At 39.8% G+C, this 16,847-nt stretch overlaps 1 protein-coding gene across 4 annotated transcripts in view; it reads left to right on the forward strand.

The window, feature by feature from the left end:
- Positions 1-7,582, forward strand: part of ZNF385D (zinc finger protein 385D) — a 620,384-nt gene extending 612,802 nt beyond the window's left edge. The window contains exon 9 of one of the 4 annotated variants that reach the window (XM_074945662.1): positions 3,832-7,582. In XM_074945662.1, coding sequence (XP_074801763.1) covers positions 3,832-4,065 — 234 coding nt within the window. In that variant the 3' untranslated portion in view covers positions 4,066-7,582. The remainder of the gene's footprint in view (positions 1-3,831) is intronic. The other 3 variants (XM_074945663.1, XM_074945665.1, XM_074945664.1) reach the window with 3 other exon arrangements.
- Positions 7,583-16,847: the final 9,265 nt, after the last annotated feature.

Here is a 16,847-nt window from a genome sequence, read left to right on the forward strand (position 1 = left end):
TGTACAACTGAAGACAATTGGAGTCTTTCTGTTAACTTCAGTGGGCATTGGACTAAGCCCCATAAGCACCCTTCTTGGAGAGCTGTAGATGATCTCAGAACATAGCTCCATTGTAAAGGTCATTAGAAAGAAAGAAAGTTAGATAAGGGCTGTAAAGATCCTATCTGCACCTTCCACAGTGAATGCCCAAGAGGTCAATGCTCAGATTGCTGGACAGGATCCACCATAAAACACACAACGTTTTTATTTTAATTTATTCTAATTTTGTATTTATTAGAATTACCTAGATAAAATTAAACATAGTCAACAAACTATTGTTTTATCTTGTGAAATTTCAAGCCTGGGCTGGTCACATTCCCCTCCCACGGGAGAAACTATTTGAGGCCCAGATCTTGTTAACTTCAAAGACTTTGGCCAAAGGAAAAGTAATACATATTTGCATTTAATGAAATCCTCCTAGTGTCTTGCATTAGTAATAAAATACTCTAGCTCCCTGGTGGGATAGTTGTGTGTAATATAACATCCATCTATCAGAATATCTGCCTGGGGATTCTTCATAGAGCATTGCGCTGTGTAATGCAATACAATTTTTCACTGAGATTCATTATTCTAGTATTTGATGCGGGCTCTTAACAAATCCCTGGTGCTGTACGTACCAGCCACTTGTTCGTGAACTGCAGTGTACACTTGCTGCAGTGAGGCAGAACTTGGGGTCTTTGTCTCCAAAACCGCCGTTCACTACCAGTTGAGCCAAAGAGGAGGCTCCTTCAGTGGCCTCTATCGATGAGCCTTTCATCCTCAGTAGGCCAGCCATTAACCCACCAGAAAATTTCAGGACCCCAATATGTACAAACCTATAGAAAATAGAATGTATAACAAGAAAAGTAAGATCTGGACTAGCAAATGATGGAAAGAATTATTGCATTATTATTATTTATTACATTTATTTACTGATGTATATTATGGAAGCACCTAGGAATAATCCCAGACAAGGATCAGGGCTCCGTTGTGCTTGGTGCTGTACAGATGAGTAACAAAGACAATCTCACCCCAGGAGCTCACAGTCTACATGCCAGACCGGACCCAACAGCTGGATATAAGAGGCAAAGGAAGTTGGGGGAGGGTGGATGAGGTAGTAGTAAACAAGCACAAGTTAGCAGAGATGCAGAAGTCCTAGCTTGCTACTATGACTTACTTACTAGGTTAAAAGCGGGTTTTTTGAGGGGTGGTGGGTTGTTTTTGTTTTGTTTTCGCCCTGCAAAATAACATGGACAATGCTGTTAGTTGGAATTCAAATGCAATAAACAAAAAGCCAAAAATTCACTGATCTTCCTTTGATTATAAATGTTTTTGATGAGCTCTAAAGCTGATTAACTTTCTTTTCTCAACATTTTAGTTTTTTGGGTCACTTAGTTGCTCTGCCTCAGTTTACGCACACTAATAATACTTAGCTATTTCACAGGGATACCCTGCATGTTAATTAGTATTTGTAGAGCACTTTGAAAATGTATAGTGCTCTAGACTGTATGAACTAAGCATTACTGCTATTTCATCTCTTTTGGAAATCGAGCCATAAAACCATGAACACTTCAACAAATGAATTGAAAGCCTATAGAGTTTCAATAGAATTTTATCTCTTCAACTTTTCAAACAATCAGAGCACCATGCTGCACCTTCTACATCAACAGTATCCTAAGGGTTTTTTTTCCTCTTTTCCCAGTGGCAGAAATACACCTGAGTCACCAACAGCTTTGCTTCATTCATGGGATCATAGAAGTTAGAGATGGGAAAAGACCTATTACAGTTCTGTAACTCATCTTGTTCAACATTCTACCAATGTAATACTTGTTCCCTAATATATATTTTTCTAATGCTTGCCCCGTGTAGTTTTAAATGTCTCATATAAAGGGGCTTCACCACTTCCCTTGAGATACTATTACACAGTTTAATAAGTCTCACTGTTAGGAAGTTCCAGACTACGTTGGGACTCACTCTGTCCCTCTCCAAACTGATCGGTTCAGCACATAAAAAGCTAACCTGACCAAAACCCCAAGTTGTTGTGATTCATTTTCTCGCTTTTCAAATCCATTTTATTATATAATAAAAGAGCTCCCATGTCAATGTGATTTTTCTGATGAATTTATTCTAAATAAAGATTTTTTTTTAAAAACCTATTTAAATAGAAAATAAGGAGAAAAAATAAAATCATAGGAAGGGAAGTAAGGAGCTTGCACCATGACCTGCTAAAGGGTGTGACATTGGGTGTTTCATTGACCAAGAAGACAACCATAGGGTAGATTTTCATAGACACAAGGAGGGAGTTAAGTGCCCAACACCCAAAACAAATCAATGGGATTAGGGCCTAACTTCCTTTTGTGCCTTTGAAAATTTCCCCTAAAATTCTTCAGCAAACTTGAAGCAGGTAGGGCACCAGAGCTAAGACCTGTGAGCTGATAGCTGGTAGATGAAAACTGAACTTTTGGATGGCGGATAACACTGATGGACTGCACAGGTGAAATTCACTGTTGATTTATGGGACAATCTTCCTGAGTCCAAGGGGCCAAGCTGGGGCAGTGTGGTGTTATTTGAATGAACACACACACACAGTCTGTTGGCTGGGGTGAAATTGGCCCTATCCGTAAGTGAGAAATGTCCATATTTATACCGAGATGTATACCACCGATGTACCACTTACTGAGAGAGAGAGTTGCAGCCCAGGGACACAAGGCCTGATCCAAAGTCCACTGAAGTCAACAGGAGTCTTCCACGGGTTTTGGAGGTGGCCCATATTCTCATCTCAGATTATAGTCTCTCATAGTGGGATAGTTTATGCACATATCAAACATCAGTGCTAATACACTAAAATGAGATCTACCCCGAAGGGTATTTTTAATTATACTCAGATATAGTTAAGCATTTTGTACACATTGTGGGTGTTTGAAAGATGTAAATGGAAACTTTTCAAAATTATATTTGCCGTTGCCCAGTGCTGATGCTTTAAAAACTTGTTAAAGAAAAAGCTGCAGTGTTTAGCTACAATACTACATCACAGCTCACTAAATAGTGATCACATAAAGATGTTCATCAAAAATGAATTTTCAGAACCAAGTTTTTAAGAGCTCTGCCACTTTTCATTGTCTCCATAACTGTGAACAGCATCTCACTGAGAAATGCTATTTTACGGATTCCTCTCAGCAGGAGAGCCAGTCAGATGATGTAGAATAGGGAACAGGGAATGCATCTCTCACTTGTATGCAAGACAAACCAGGAGACGTTCATAGCTGTTAGGTAAAATTTGTTTATTTTTTGCAGGTGCTAATAAACAGTGGTTTACTGATTATCTTTTTTTAAAAAATAAAACTGACCTAGCAACAGTAAAGTCCCTGCTTTGTAATGCATTCAGATGGGAGGTGTTTTTACTGAGTTCTAGTCTGCAACATCAGACTGTCTAGATGGCTGCTTCCTCACTGACTGTCAGTTCTTTCTTACTCAATTTTTCCCTTAAATTTTGTGCAAGTTGAGGTTGCTCAGTCCCTATCAGGACTCACTAAAATGTTGATTTGAAATTATGTATCAAATTATAGGTTTCCACGTTACGATGTGAAACCAAAATAATATTGGGTTTCAGTAGCCTCCACCAAAACAACATGGACGTACTCCTTCCTAATTGGAGTGTGTGATACAGCAGCTCTTTTGTTGCACAGATGCAGCTCACTTTTAGTGCCAGAAACTAACACCACTTCTCTCTATATATAAGAAGAGTAACCTGTCACGTGGCTAATTTGAACAAATTCTGCTTTCTCTGTTTGTTTTTTTTTCTTTTCCTCACAGGTAAAATTAGTATTTTCAAAGGAACCTTCAAAGCCAATGGCTCCACGAATCTTACCAAACCCACTAGCAGCTGCAGCAGCAGCTGCTGCTGTGGCTGTGAATTCCCCTTTCAGTCTTCGAACAGCCCCAGCAGCTACCCTATTCCAGACTACAGCACTTCCGCCAGCACTCCTCCGACCAGCTCCTGGGCCTATACGGACCACCCATACTCCTGTGCTGTTTGCTCCTTACTGAACTCCAAACAGGAATCAATTGTACTGCAATAATTTTTCAAAACAAAAAGAAGCAAATCAAGAACATGGAACTATGCAGTGTTTATTTATAGTTTAAAGTATATATGAAGAGCCAGGACTTTTGATAGAGAATTGATAAAATTCTAAAAGAGGGAAGGGGCAGTATTTTCTCCAAATGAGAGCATTCCTCTTGAATATTGACCATTTTAGAAGTGATCTCCAGCATTGACTCACAGTGATATACAGAACTTGTGAAGCCTTTTTGACTGTGCTTTTTGGCACATATTTCCCCTGAAATGTCTTTCCTGCTTTATGAAACAACTTACAGATTTGTCTAAAGGGCATTAACTGGTTCCAATGTACATAAAATACTTTATTCTGTAGATTAAAAGAAGAAGAAGAAAAAAGATACACTGTGAATAGTAGTACCCTTACTGATCCTCCTGCCAAATCAGCAGTTACTGGGTATTTTTCTGAACAAAAGTAGCTACAATAGATGTCTTGTACAACATAGTATTGTGTCTCTATCTATGCCACTAGGTTTATAACTGAGTTGCAAAAGGTAAAATGAACAAATTATCTCACTTTGTTAAATAGGCAAAATGACAATGATAATGTGGTGTTCCTAGTTAGAAAACTTTCTTTTCCTCATCTAATAGAAAACATTAAAGTACAGAGACATACAGTAGATCTACGGTTAAGACAAAATAAGAGATAAAGAACATTTAGTTCAAAAAATCCATGTGCTGTACACTAAATAGGCAAACTTCTATCTAACTGAAAAATATGTGTACAGTGTATGTATCCAAAAGAGCTAATACTTACAGGATGGAACTAACATTAAAGGCATAAAGGTGGACAGCAAAAATATTATGTTTTCAGGAATCACAGACCATTAATGGTAGAACAAAGTGATGTCAAGAGTGGGTTATGCATGGTCATACCTAGCAAATGAAAACCAACTGTGAAAAACTGGCCCCGTTGATGACAACACGAGATTTGCCATTGACTTCAGAGGAGCCAGGATTTCACCCCAAGACTAGGACATATTCTTTTTATATCATACCAGTGGGACTGTCTATATTAAGTAGAGATCAAAACTTGTTTGTTATGGGTATGGTAATAGAAATGAATATGTTCTATGATTTTATTTCCTACTGATGTGATATAAAATATATATATAATCTAAGCAGCAACACACCGTATACATATTATGAGATAATTGCACATCATGGGTTTGGAGCAAATACCACCTTTAGGATCCTAATGGACCCTACATTCTGTAGCTGATCTTTGCTTCTTTGCAAGGTTTTAAAGCCTTATATATTCACTATGAGGCTTAAAGGGGTTGATAGTGTCCCTATAAAATAGGATTCATCAGGGGTATATATAGATATATTGTATATATGTTAGAGTAAGAAAAATAACTTATAAACAGAAAATCTACTATATAAAGTAATTATATAACCATTCCGTTTCATATGTGGGTCAGTAAATAGTAACAAACAGCAGAGAAAAAAAATTGGCATGTCTTGAATCTCTGATACTTGCTGCCTGCTTTTCCCTATAGGGATCTGAAAAATAGCTATTGAGATTATGGAGTGGGCTGCTGAGTCTGATGCAGCCACTCTGATGTGTAGCTCAGTGAAAAGCTTACCATACTTTTAAGACAAAGAAAAAAATTGAAACCATAATTTAAGTTCAGGTGGGGGGGGCGGGATGGTTTAAAAGATTTTATAACAATGCTGTTAATATAAAATAATGGCCATGTGGGCGCTACCTAAAAGTACTTGGGGTCAACATTAGCGGTTTGGGAGATGTCTAAAGTGGGAATATGCAGCACCCTCAACTTTCAGGTTATTAGTGGGCCTTCCATATACATTTTTTTAAAACTTATCTGCATATCGTTTTGTTTTTTTACAAAAATAAATAAAAGAGAGAAAGAAAAGGGGCTCCATGGATGGCTGTGTCCAAAGAATTCCAAAGACGTGTTTGTTTCTCTGTAAGGATTAATTAAAATAAGCACTTTATTAATCAGGTCAATGATTTGGTCCAGTGTATCTGCAAAAGTTTTTGCCTTGAAATCAAGTTGGTTGATAGTAATCACCTTAATCAGATATAGAACACAAACTAGATACTGTGGACTACTTAATAGATACAGAACTACTTAATTACCTGAATTGCTACAAATTACAAACTAGATACAGAACTACTTAATTACCTGAATTGCTTTGGCCCAAGATATTCATAAATAGAAGAGAAGAGTTGAGCTCCTAATATCATATTTAGGTACCTAAATAGGTGGGATGATTTTAAAAAGTGCTCAGCATCCAGCAGCACCCAACAAGGTTACAAATGGGCCCATCGCTAAAGCGTTGGGCCTGCCACTCCGTCTATTTGCAAATCAGTCATCTCGTTTAAGTGTATAAATGTAGTTTTAGGAGCCTAACTTTGATCTCTTCTTTTTAAAATCTTGGCTTGGGTCTTTAGAATATTCACCCTATGTTCTGTATGCAGTAGCTGTGATGTCCTTGACATGTGTGCATATCCCTTACTGAAGAGGGCAGTGGTTTTCAATCTCTGCTCAATGACACCATTTGTTAGCAGAGTCTTTTCTACTGGTCCACAGATTGAAACATTTGAGAATCAAGGGGAGGACTGGAGTGTTGGGAAGGAAGACGAAATAATATGTAGAATGGAAAAGTAGGAGAACCACTAACCTATTGTATAGTCTTGTGCACGGCCTATTGGTAAGGGGGCACATACTGTACATCCTGCCACACTATCACAACACCATTAAAATCAACAGACCCATCTTTGTGAACATGTTGTGGCCTGTGGCATGTATGGAGGCACAGTACTAAAGGGAGAATTAATAAAAGATTTGCTAGAAATAAACAGTGTCATTCCAACTATTTCCACCTGCAACTTCACTTTCTGTTTCTTGGACCTTTTTTGTCACAGTGCTCTATGGAACGCTTTTTGGTCACACAAATCTCTCTTAAATTTCAGCTGTACACCACAATCTCAAACCTTTTCATGTCTCTTACTCACTACCTAATAAAGGATAAAGCCTAAATGTTAGAATGTATAGTGGATTTTCTGTGCCTTGCTGTCCCACCACCTGTTGAGCAGCACCTGTTTGTCAGGAATAGATCAGCATCCATTGGGATCCAGTCTCCTCTGCTAAATGGCTGTTTGCTTACTATTTTAATAAATAAATGTGAAAACTACTGGCAGAGCAATCTGCTTGGTGAATGGTGAGTCCAATCCATGTGCATGACCGCAGCATTTGGAATTGGAACTGTCACACTTAAGCCACATTACACACACTTGTGTCAATATGCCCATGGCAGCAAGCATAGTAAAGGGAGAAATGTCTTTTCTTATTTCATTTTAACTAAATATAAATAACACTACAGGACTGGACAGAAGCCTAAAGCCCATGGAAATGTGTCGCTTCGCCCAAGATATGAATAAGTCATTGGACTGACAGTATGAAATCATGGTTGCCGGGGAAAGGGCTGTGTTTGTATTCAGACAAGCGGATTTGTTCTATGATGTTTTCTCAGATTTCATACAAAGTTTTAAAAAACTATTGTTCTGTTCTGACCAGAAGTCATGGTGTTATATTTATGGGAGGGGTTTGTTTTTGTTTTTGTTTTTTTTTTACAAACTATCTTTTCTGATAAATACCTATAATTTTCCAGGCATTTGTGCCTTCGGACATTTGATCTGAAGATTCATCATTGTTCTGAACAGAGAGGTTAGTTACTTTCTTGAGAGCTAGTATAGACTTTAGGCTCTGCAAGGCCAGTAATCAAATGGTGTATCTACAGTGACTTTACATGAACAATGGCATGGATGTGGCAAGGAGTATTTATTTTTAAAGTATACATCTTAATTATTTCAAAACAGTTGATCTACATTCTATACCTAGAATAATTAAATCTGTCATTTTAGAAGGGGAAAACCACAAAACAGGTTGCACACTTGTAAAGACATACAGTCTTTTCAGATGCTGAAGGCAGAGAGCCAATGCACAGAAGCCACGTGTGTAATTTTTATTGTCTCTCACTCATTCTTATATTGACCTCCAGTATAAAAAGTCATTCTCTACCTTGACGGTTTTGCCTGTCTGTTGCACTTAAGTGACCAGTGGGATTGCAGAACCTTGGCATAAGAGATGAAGCCACCTGTTAATATCTCATTCTTACTCTGCCTTTTGTTCCCCAAACAGTACACCTCTTCTTGAGGTTCCTTGGGAAATTTCTACCTCGAAAGAATTGGGGTAAAATTTTCAAAAGCACTTAAGTGACTTCAGAGCCTGTGTCATTTTCAAAAGTGACTTAGACACGTAGGACCAGATTTTTAAAGGTATTGCCTTTCAATGAGACTTAAGCTCTTAAGTGTCTACGTCACTTTTCAAACTGTGACTAAGTCACTTAAGTGCTTTTGAAAATTTTACCCCATGGTACCTAAGTATTTGCACCTTGTGTCCCAGGCCGTATTTGCTCATCAGCAAGTCCCATCACTTTGTTGACAGTGAATCATGGAAATCTCTGATCTAAGTTTTGGCCCACAGTTGAGGGGAAGAGTCCACCAATGATAAATGAATAGGTCTCCATTAAACTGGTTGCTATCTCAACCAGCTCTTTAAGAATCTAACTGAGAAGAACAACTCTGCAAAGGAAGCACCAAACCTCCACCCTAAGAGGTTATTCCTGTACCGGACCTTGCTGTATTTAACCTTCTTCATTCTGTAAACCAAGGAGAAAGATGGTTATCATGCATACAGAGCCAGAGGGTCAGCTGCCAGGGAAATGAAACAAGGCCTAGTAGGCTTTACAGTTCCAGACCCAAAACAAGACTGCTATAGAATGTCTAAAGCCCGTATAGTTTCAGCATGAACTCCTGTTCCTTTTGAAGCCAGAGGAAAAACTTCCTTTGACTTCAATGGGGATAACATTTCACCTTTAATGTCTGGAGCCTAATAGGCTGATACTAACCTCTTCACAATCACGCACCCTCCCAAGTGTCATTCAACCCTGGGCTCTGAGTCGAGTTCAGATGAGAAAACTGGAAAAATAAACTTGGTTGAGTTTCAAGCCTGCATTAATGTCAGTCTAGCATTCGCAACGAACTTTGCGTTGGACTGCTACTCAGTGGCCAGGAAATGTAGGGAAAACAGGAAAAGAATCTGAACCCCCGTGGGCCTTTTTCTTTGTTATGTTTCAGTGGAGACAGTGAGACATTAACAGCAAGGAAAATTCTGCAGCTGCTGGATGACATATAGGGCCAGTGAAGTTACATGAGCTTAGCTTTTTAAAAATAATGAATGTGATGGTGAAGGGAACCTAAGGGAGAGTGGCTGGCTCACATTTGTCAGTGACCTTGTGTGAGTATGACTGGAATCTATATATTTGTACTATGCACAACTGGGACTGAACATTTGCCTGTATAATTAGGAACACATCTGGATATTAGTGTCTAGTACAATAGCATAACATATAGGGTGCATGAGACAGATCCACACTTGATGTAAACCAGTATAGCTCCATTTAAATCAATGGAGGCATGCCAGCTTACATCAGATGAGGAACTGGCCAAATGGCTTGTATTTCATACATAGTTTTGTCCCTGTAAAGCAGGGGTTCTCAAACTGGGGGTTGGGACCCCTCAGGGGGTCACGGGGTTATTACATGTGGGGGTCGCGAGCTGTGCACCTCCACTCCAAACCCTGCTTTGCCTCCAGCATTTATAATGATGTTAAATATATAAAAAGGTGTTTTTAATTTATACGGGAGGGAGGGGGGTCGCACTCAGAGGCTTGCTGTGTGAAAGGGGACACCAGTACAAAAGTTTGAGAACCACTGCTGTAAAGGATCTCCATCATTATAGTTTATATTTTTCTCTAATAGTATTTGAAAGTTCCACTATATTTTAACTGTCCCTTTCAAGCTTTCATTAGCAGTGCTTCGGTATTCATACATTCTTTTCACATGAGACTCTGAGTGCAATGTGGAGTTGTAAATGTAGATTGAAGAAGCTGGCATTCAAAAACCTAGCTGATGAGCCATTGGATCAGAGTCAATAAATCACAGGATGAAGTTCAGGCAGCATTGAAATAATAATTATATATTTTGCATAGAGGGTATATGTATATTACAGTAGAGTAACTGCCATAGCTAAGGTTTCACAGGGCTTTCCATTCTAACGCCCATTTCAACTGCTCACAACTTTCTGAAACTTTCCTCTTTTGGGCTTTAATATCTTCCAGGCTTCATCTCTGATTAAACGTGAGTTTTATTTTGTATGTGTCCTAAATATGGGTCTACATTTTGAGACCAAGGAAAATGGAAAAGGAATAAAAACCATTAACTTTACATTAATTCTCATAACATTTTTTAACAGTTCTAGCACTGTGTCTGCTGGGGACAGAGAGTTGACAGTGGCCATGGAGAAGTGCCTTTGGATTAAAATTGGTTTTGACTTGGTTTGCCAGGGGCTACACTGCAGATGCTTCCTCTGGGAGCAACCAATTGAGAAGGGGAAGGGAGCAGGCAGGGCCGTGGTTCTGATCCCCTGTTGTGCTGTCCAGTGGAGCTGGCTAGCCACATAAGAGGAGTATGCAGAATCCCATAAAAGGGTGTAACAAATTACTGTTCCATCTTTTCCCTAGACAACAGGGGATCCCAAGAAGGATCTGGAGATAATGCTAGTGCTCCCTCAGGGGGGATGTTGGTAGGCACGCTTAGGAAGTTTATAGGAGAGCAACTTGGAGTGTCTGAGGTCCAGAGAGACAACCACTCGGAGTGGTTGCTTTCTTGCTTCACTGGTTGAGCAATAAGGCAGATATTTTGAGAGAATGTTTTCACTGTCAGTTTTCCATAGAATGTTTCTGCTAAACTGATCAGAAGTGAAACAGTTAACAATGTTACCAGTATAGCTGTCATCCTTAGGTTTCAGAGTTAAAGACCTCAATGAGATAAATGTGATAATTGACACCTCTTAGGGCTATTATTTTCTAGCTGGCTGCACACTCCAAAAGACAATACTGAATTGGTTTAAAGTCAATATACCGTTTCAAAAAATTGATATATCTTTTCACAACCAGTAAGGCTACCCAAGAAGTTGGGGAGAGGGTGAACTGAAATCTTACATCTTGGAGCATCCATTTTATGGGAAAATAAAATTCCGAGAAGAGTCATTTTTAAACACTTATAACTTCCACAGTTATAATCAGTACGTTCATTTGAAAAGTCTCAGACCATGAATTGTGTATGCAAAGAGCAAGTGCCAGAAGTTTGGTGAGAATGCACTATATTACTGAAGCATAAGAAAGGTGTAATCCGTGCTTGAAGTGCTGATCTCAGTTTAACACTATGGAGCCAGTATGGCTGCTACATCTCAAAAGTATCGAGATTTCATTTACTCTGCTTCTAAAATTCAATTAACTATAAAATCCTCACAAACTCTATAGTTAGTTACCTGAAAAGATCAATCTTCCCTGAAACCTCTGCTGGGGAAAACCCTCTTGGATGAACTAATGTCTGCACATGCTTCTCCCTTGCATATTTGTCTTGATGATCTGTTCTAACCAAGTTTATGGCTCAGCTTCCATGGTGGGTGGTGGTGGGCACTCAGGAACCAGTTATAGCTCCCTGATTTTCTACCCGGTTCTGCACCAGCTCCTGCCTCCTCATTGTTTAGAGCAGACTGAGGCTCCCCGAGCAACTGTATTCCCACTGGAGATTGAACTACAACTAAGACTCTCCCCCTTCGCCTTCCATCCTCAGTACAGCCCTTATGCAAGGGCTGGAATGCCAAAAGCTGTGTGAGGAGGCTCTGCACTACCCAAGCACTCCTCTGTGCTAGGTGAATCATTAGCAGAGGAGTTACTGCTATTCTCATCCCCTTTGCAAAGCAGAGCAAATGGGTGGAGAAAAGAACGTGGCTTCCATGTTTTACTGACATCTACAGAGTTTATCTGAACATCAACAATCCAGCAAACTAGCGGGATGTTGTTGATGGAAACAACTACCATAGAAACACTTTATCTGTGTTTTTGTAAGATTTCACAGCACCCTCTAGTCCGCTGTATCTCTCAGACATGCATGATTCAGGGCCCATTCTGGAGATCGTGAACACTCTCAATTCCGATTGATTTCACTGGGAGATGAGTGTGCTCAGGGCCTTGCAGGACTAGGCCCTTCAAGCAACAGATCTCTGTTTTCAATGAGCTTCAAAGCTTTCCTAATCACGAAAGCCCTCCAATCCTGTTCCATTTAAAGTCAATGGGAATTTTGCTATTGACCTCAGTAAATGTAGGATCAAGCCCTTTTTTCCAACTGCATTGCTAATAAACTTTCAAAACATACTTAACACTTTCCTCACTGCAATGTTTTTGCAAGCAAATATTTCCACAGTGCCTTCCACAAGATATCATAGAGCTGTCTCTCATGAGTATACTCTGCACCTAATGTGTATGTGAGGAAACAACCTGGTGAGCCCGTTCAATATATATAACCAGTAATTAACATCTGCAGAAGTCTCTGTTATGTGTCCACGTATATGTTCATACCCTCACATACTGAACACAGTTGAAGTGTTTCCACAGTAGATATTTCCACCACTAGACTGCTATTTCACCAGCCCTAGTCTAAACTGCAAGCCAAGTATAAACCAGAGATGGGCCTGAACCAAAATCTAAGCTTTTAACATCATTAAAAAAACTTTGGGGACAGTTAAAGTTCAGATGCAAATTTCACAATCTGCACTATTAAATAAACTTTTTTGTTACTTGAATGTGCCCTAGCCAATTATTCCATGGACTTTCCCACCCCCAAAATTCATAGTGATCTATCAAATAATCCTTTAATTTTAAGTAATGTGACAGTTTATTATAAATATTTTCCATACTTCTATATGTATTCTTCTCTCTCCACATCTTTCACTTGATACAGAGTGAAGATTTATTGAAGAATTTCAGAGCTGTCATGGGGCAATGTATCAGGTTCGGTCACTCCTTGTATCATAATGCAATTTAAAATGATTCACCGAGTGCTAACCGCATGCCTCTCCAAAAGATTATTCAATTACTTTTTGTCATGAGCTGAAAGCTTGGGGAGGAGTGTGAGAAATGTGGGTATGTATATTTTGCATGCCACAGGAGTGGGTCTTTTGAATACCAACCGGTATCTATATTGGTTAACACATTAATTCTATTGACTATCACTGTAAAAAGCAAGAAACAGAAGCATCACACAAGAAATATAGCAATGCTGATTGAATCATGTGAGTGTCCTAAACCTGGGGGAAGGTTGAGACAGATGGTGTTGGTTTTTGGATATTAGATGTCAACATGAGTAGTTTCTTCCATTCCAGTTAAAATAGAATTCAGTAGTATTTGGCTGGACAATCTACTGTCAAAATACATCGATCATGCTCAATTGCTAAGCACTAGTTTATGTTTAAAAACAAAACAAAAAAACTCTTCTCTCTCCCTGCTAGTATAAGTTAGGCAGCTAAATCATAGCACAGTATATTGACAATGCCATTATTCCTTCCAAATATTGAAGTGGATTCCAGTGAAAACAAAAGAAGAGTCTGGCTATTGATTTAGATTCACCAGATTGATTGTATCCCGATTGTAAATGAAATATTTGAAGGCTATCAGAGTAGTGTACATAAATGATTATTTTCATTGTTTGTTCAGAAAGTAAAGAAGGCCAAATGTTGGTGTGCTTGAAATCAGTGGGAGTTTGGTCTAAGAGCCTGATCCTGCAAGATGCTGAATATGGAGGGGAGATGCTGAGTACTTTGCAGAAGGCTCTCATGCAAGCCAGATTTTCAACACCTAGGTGCCTAACTCTTATTGCTTTCAATACTGGGCACTTTTGAAAATCCCACTAGGTGCCTGTCTGCATCTTTAGGTGCCTAAATACCTTTGAAAATCTGTCCCTCAATGAGTCACACCTTTTAGGAAGGACTTGGTAAATGCTTTGGCCCCCTAGTACTGGTTTTCCGCTTCCCATGTCATTCCACAAATCTTTTACTGTTGATAGGAAAAGTTTTGGGACAAAGCTCAACAGGATTTTTCCTACTTTACTGCTTGATTTGGAATAGCATTTTTCATACAACCAGACTTCCAAACCACTTTGCAGAATTAAAAGCTTTGTGTGACTGCAACATAAAAACATGATTCAAAATGTTTTGGCTAAAACAGGAAGCCTTCTGCTTTCTGTACAGCTGAGGCCAAACAATTTCAGCTCTTGGCTTTTTAATTATGGTCAAAACCAGAGTATTTTCAGCACAGAAAAATTGCCACATGAGTATGTGCACAGTTGTTCTGTTTGTCATATCTGTAATTTGGGCACTCTGAATGTCTGAGCAATTAGACCTGAGAATGTCATACTGAGGCTCATGCCATAGTATGGGAAGCTAAATGTCCTAGATTTGCAGAAAGATTTTTCGTGACTTGGTTTCATGAGCCATTAAACATGCATGCTAATAAATATCCACTATTTTGTGTGTGTACTGTGGATGGGATTTTATTAATTTGTTTGATTATATATTGATTTGTATTACAATGGTGCCAAGACCCCAACTGGGCTCAAAGTCCCACTGTGCTAGGTGCTGTGCAAACATAATAAGAGCCAGTCCCTGCCACAGAGATTACAATATAAATAGACAAGACAAAGGATGGGAGGGGAAACCAGAAGCACCAAGAGGTAAAGTGACATGTCCAAGGTCACATAGCAGGTCAATGGCAGAGGCTGGAATAAAACTTGGCTGCTGATCCACAGTCCAATGACCTATCCATTGGACCACATTGCCTCTCCAGTTAACCAGGATACATTCTGAATGTGGAATCTTAGTGCTATGACAGGCCAGTGTAAATGAATTTTACACATGGGATGAACACAGAAGCTTAGTGGGAGGTGAGGTAAAGTAGTGACTCCACACACATGCATACTATATCTGCAGAGTTTGCTGAACCCAGACTATGTCCTGCCCTCTTCCCATAACCCTAGGGAGCATGCCTCACTGCATTCATTGGCCTTTAAAGTTCCTCCTATGCAGTAAAAACATAGTGCTTTATCAGCCTTCTTCAGCCCCCACGATTCCTCACTCAATTAGGAGAAGGCCGGTATTACCTTGTGCTGTACATAGCTATTCCCTGTATGTGCAGAGAGATTACCTTACACAGCATCTTTCTTTTATAAAAGCCAAGGAAGGAGACTATAATGACTATGTTTTATTTAAAAGTTCAGGTTCAGGTCTTAGCTTGTGCAAACCAGTGTAGCTGCATTTTTAGCAAATCTATGTCAATTGGCAGCACTGGAGCATTTGGCCCATAGGTCAGTTTGGTTCTTGCTGCCTCATAATTTTTATTCTCAAACTGTATCCAGAGAAATGATCCCAACTACAAACCTGGGCATTCCACAGTAAATATCTGTTGGCTTCCAGGAGACCTTGGTGATGTGAAAAATGTTCCGGCTAGATTGCTGTTTGAATTCTTTATTATTTTTTAAGTGAAGGTAGTAAGCAAACGCAGCTGCACCAAGACATCGCAGCATTTTAGGGTCTTGCAAGAAGACTCCTGGGGGTGTGTGTGTGTGTGTGTGTGTGTGTGTGTGTGAGAGAGAGAGAGAGAGAGAGGGGACATGCCCTCCCACTGGTCTGGAAGAGGCTAACAAGCTCTTCTGGGCCTGTGCTGTGCTAAGGAGACCCACCTGTTAAGCCTGAAAGAGGAGGGTCTTAAAAGGGGGCAGTTTACCATAGGAAGGGAGTGGTGACCAGGAAGAAGGCTACTCTGTGCAAAGGTTGCTAGTAATAGAGGCAGATAAGTTGAGGAGGAGACAACTAAGTTCAATTGCTTCTGGAGCTGTCCTGGCTGATAGCCAGGCAATGTGCCCCAGGAAGAGGGGTAGGAGGTAGACCCTGTGAAGGGGCAACAAACTTTGACTGAGCCTGCACAGCTCTATCCAGGAGCTGACTGAGAGGCTGACCCCGTTCCAGTCACATGCTTCTCTTCTGGAAGCATAAGAGAGGAAGAGGAACCATTTCCCTTCTAGGGTGTGATTTTTTTCCTCCCTGAGAACGCTCCCAAGTGTAGCCTCTGAGGAAGTACAGAGAGAGGGTAAATGGTGGACAGTAGGACCTGGGGAGGGGAAGTGTGTAGTATGGTGGTGGGTGGGGGAGGTGTTTGTGTGTGAGTTTTTTACAGCTACTTTGAGATCCTGAATTACCAAACCTATACATGGTCATTTTTTTTAATATGGTCCATTTTTGATGTGTTTTAGTCTCAACTTCCTACTCCTAATGCTTTATATTAGTGAATTTATCACATGGCAAATGACTAATTGCAAATATATATATATATATATATATATATATATATATATATATATATATTCACTAAATAGTCTGGTATAGCCATAGGCCAAGCTTTCTTTGGCTCCTGTAGGGGTGTGTTGCTGTTCCTGGGGCATTAGCCCTGTCCCAAAAGAGCAGGGGTGAGTAGGTGGTGTAACCATTCAGTCTACCCTCTCTGCCCCAACAAACTACAGCCAAAAAAAATCTGACTAATGTAAGTAGGGCCATCTAGCATGCTCCTTTTGAGGGCTCCAGAGCATTTGATGATCTGGCTCTAAAGCCAAAGTGGTGGATGAAGAGGTGCAGCTCCTGAAGGGTGCTTCTTTGCTGACTGCAGTCAATAAGGCAATGACCAGATGGCTCTAAGGTTTCTAGTTAGAGTAATGGGTGCTGTGCAGTCAC

Source organism: Natator depressus, chromosome 2 (assembly GCF_965152275.1).
Source record: "Natator depressus isolate rNatDep1 chromosome 2, rNatDep2.hap1, whole genome shotgun sequence".
Lineage (NCBI taxonomy): Eukaryota > Metazoa > Chordata > Testudines > Cheloniidae > Natator > Natator depressus.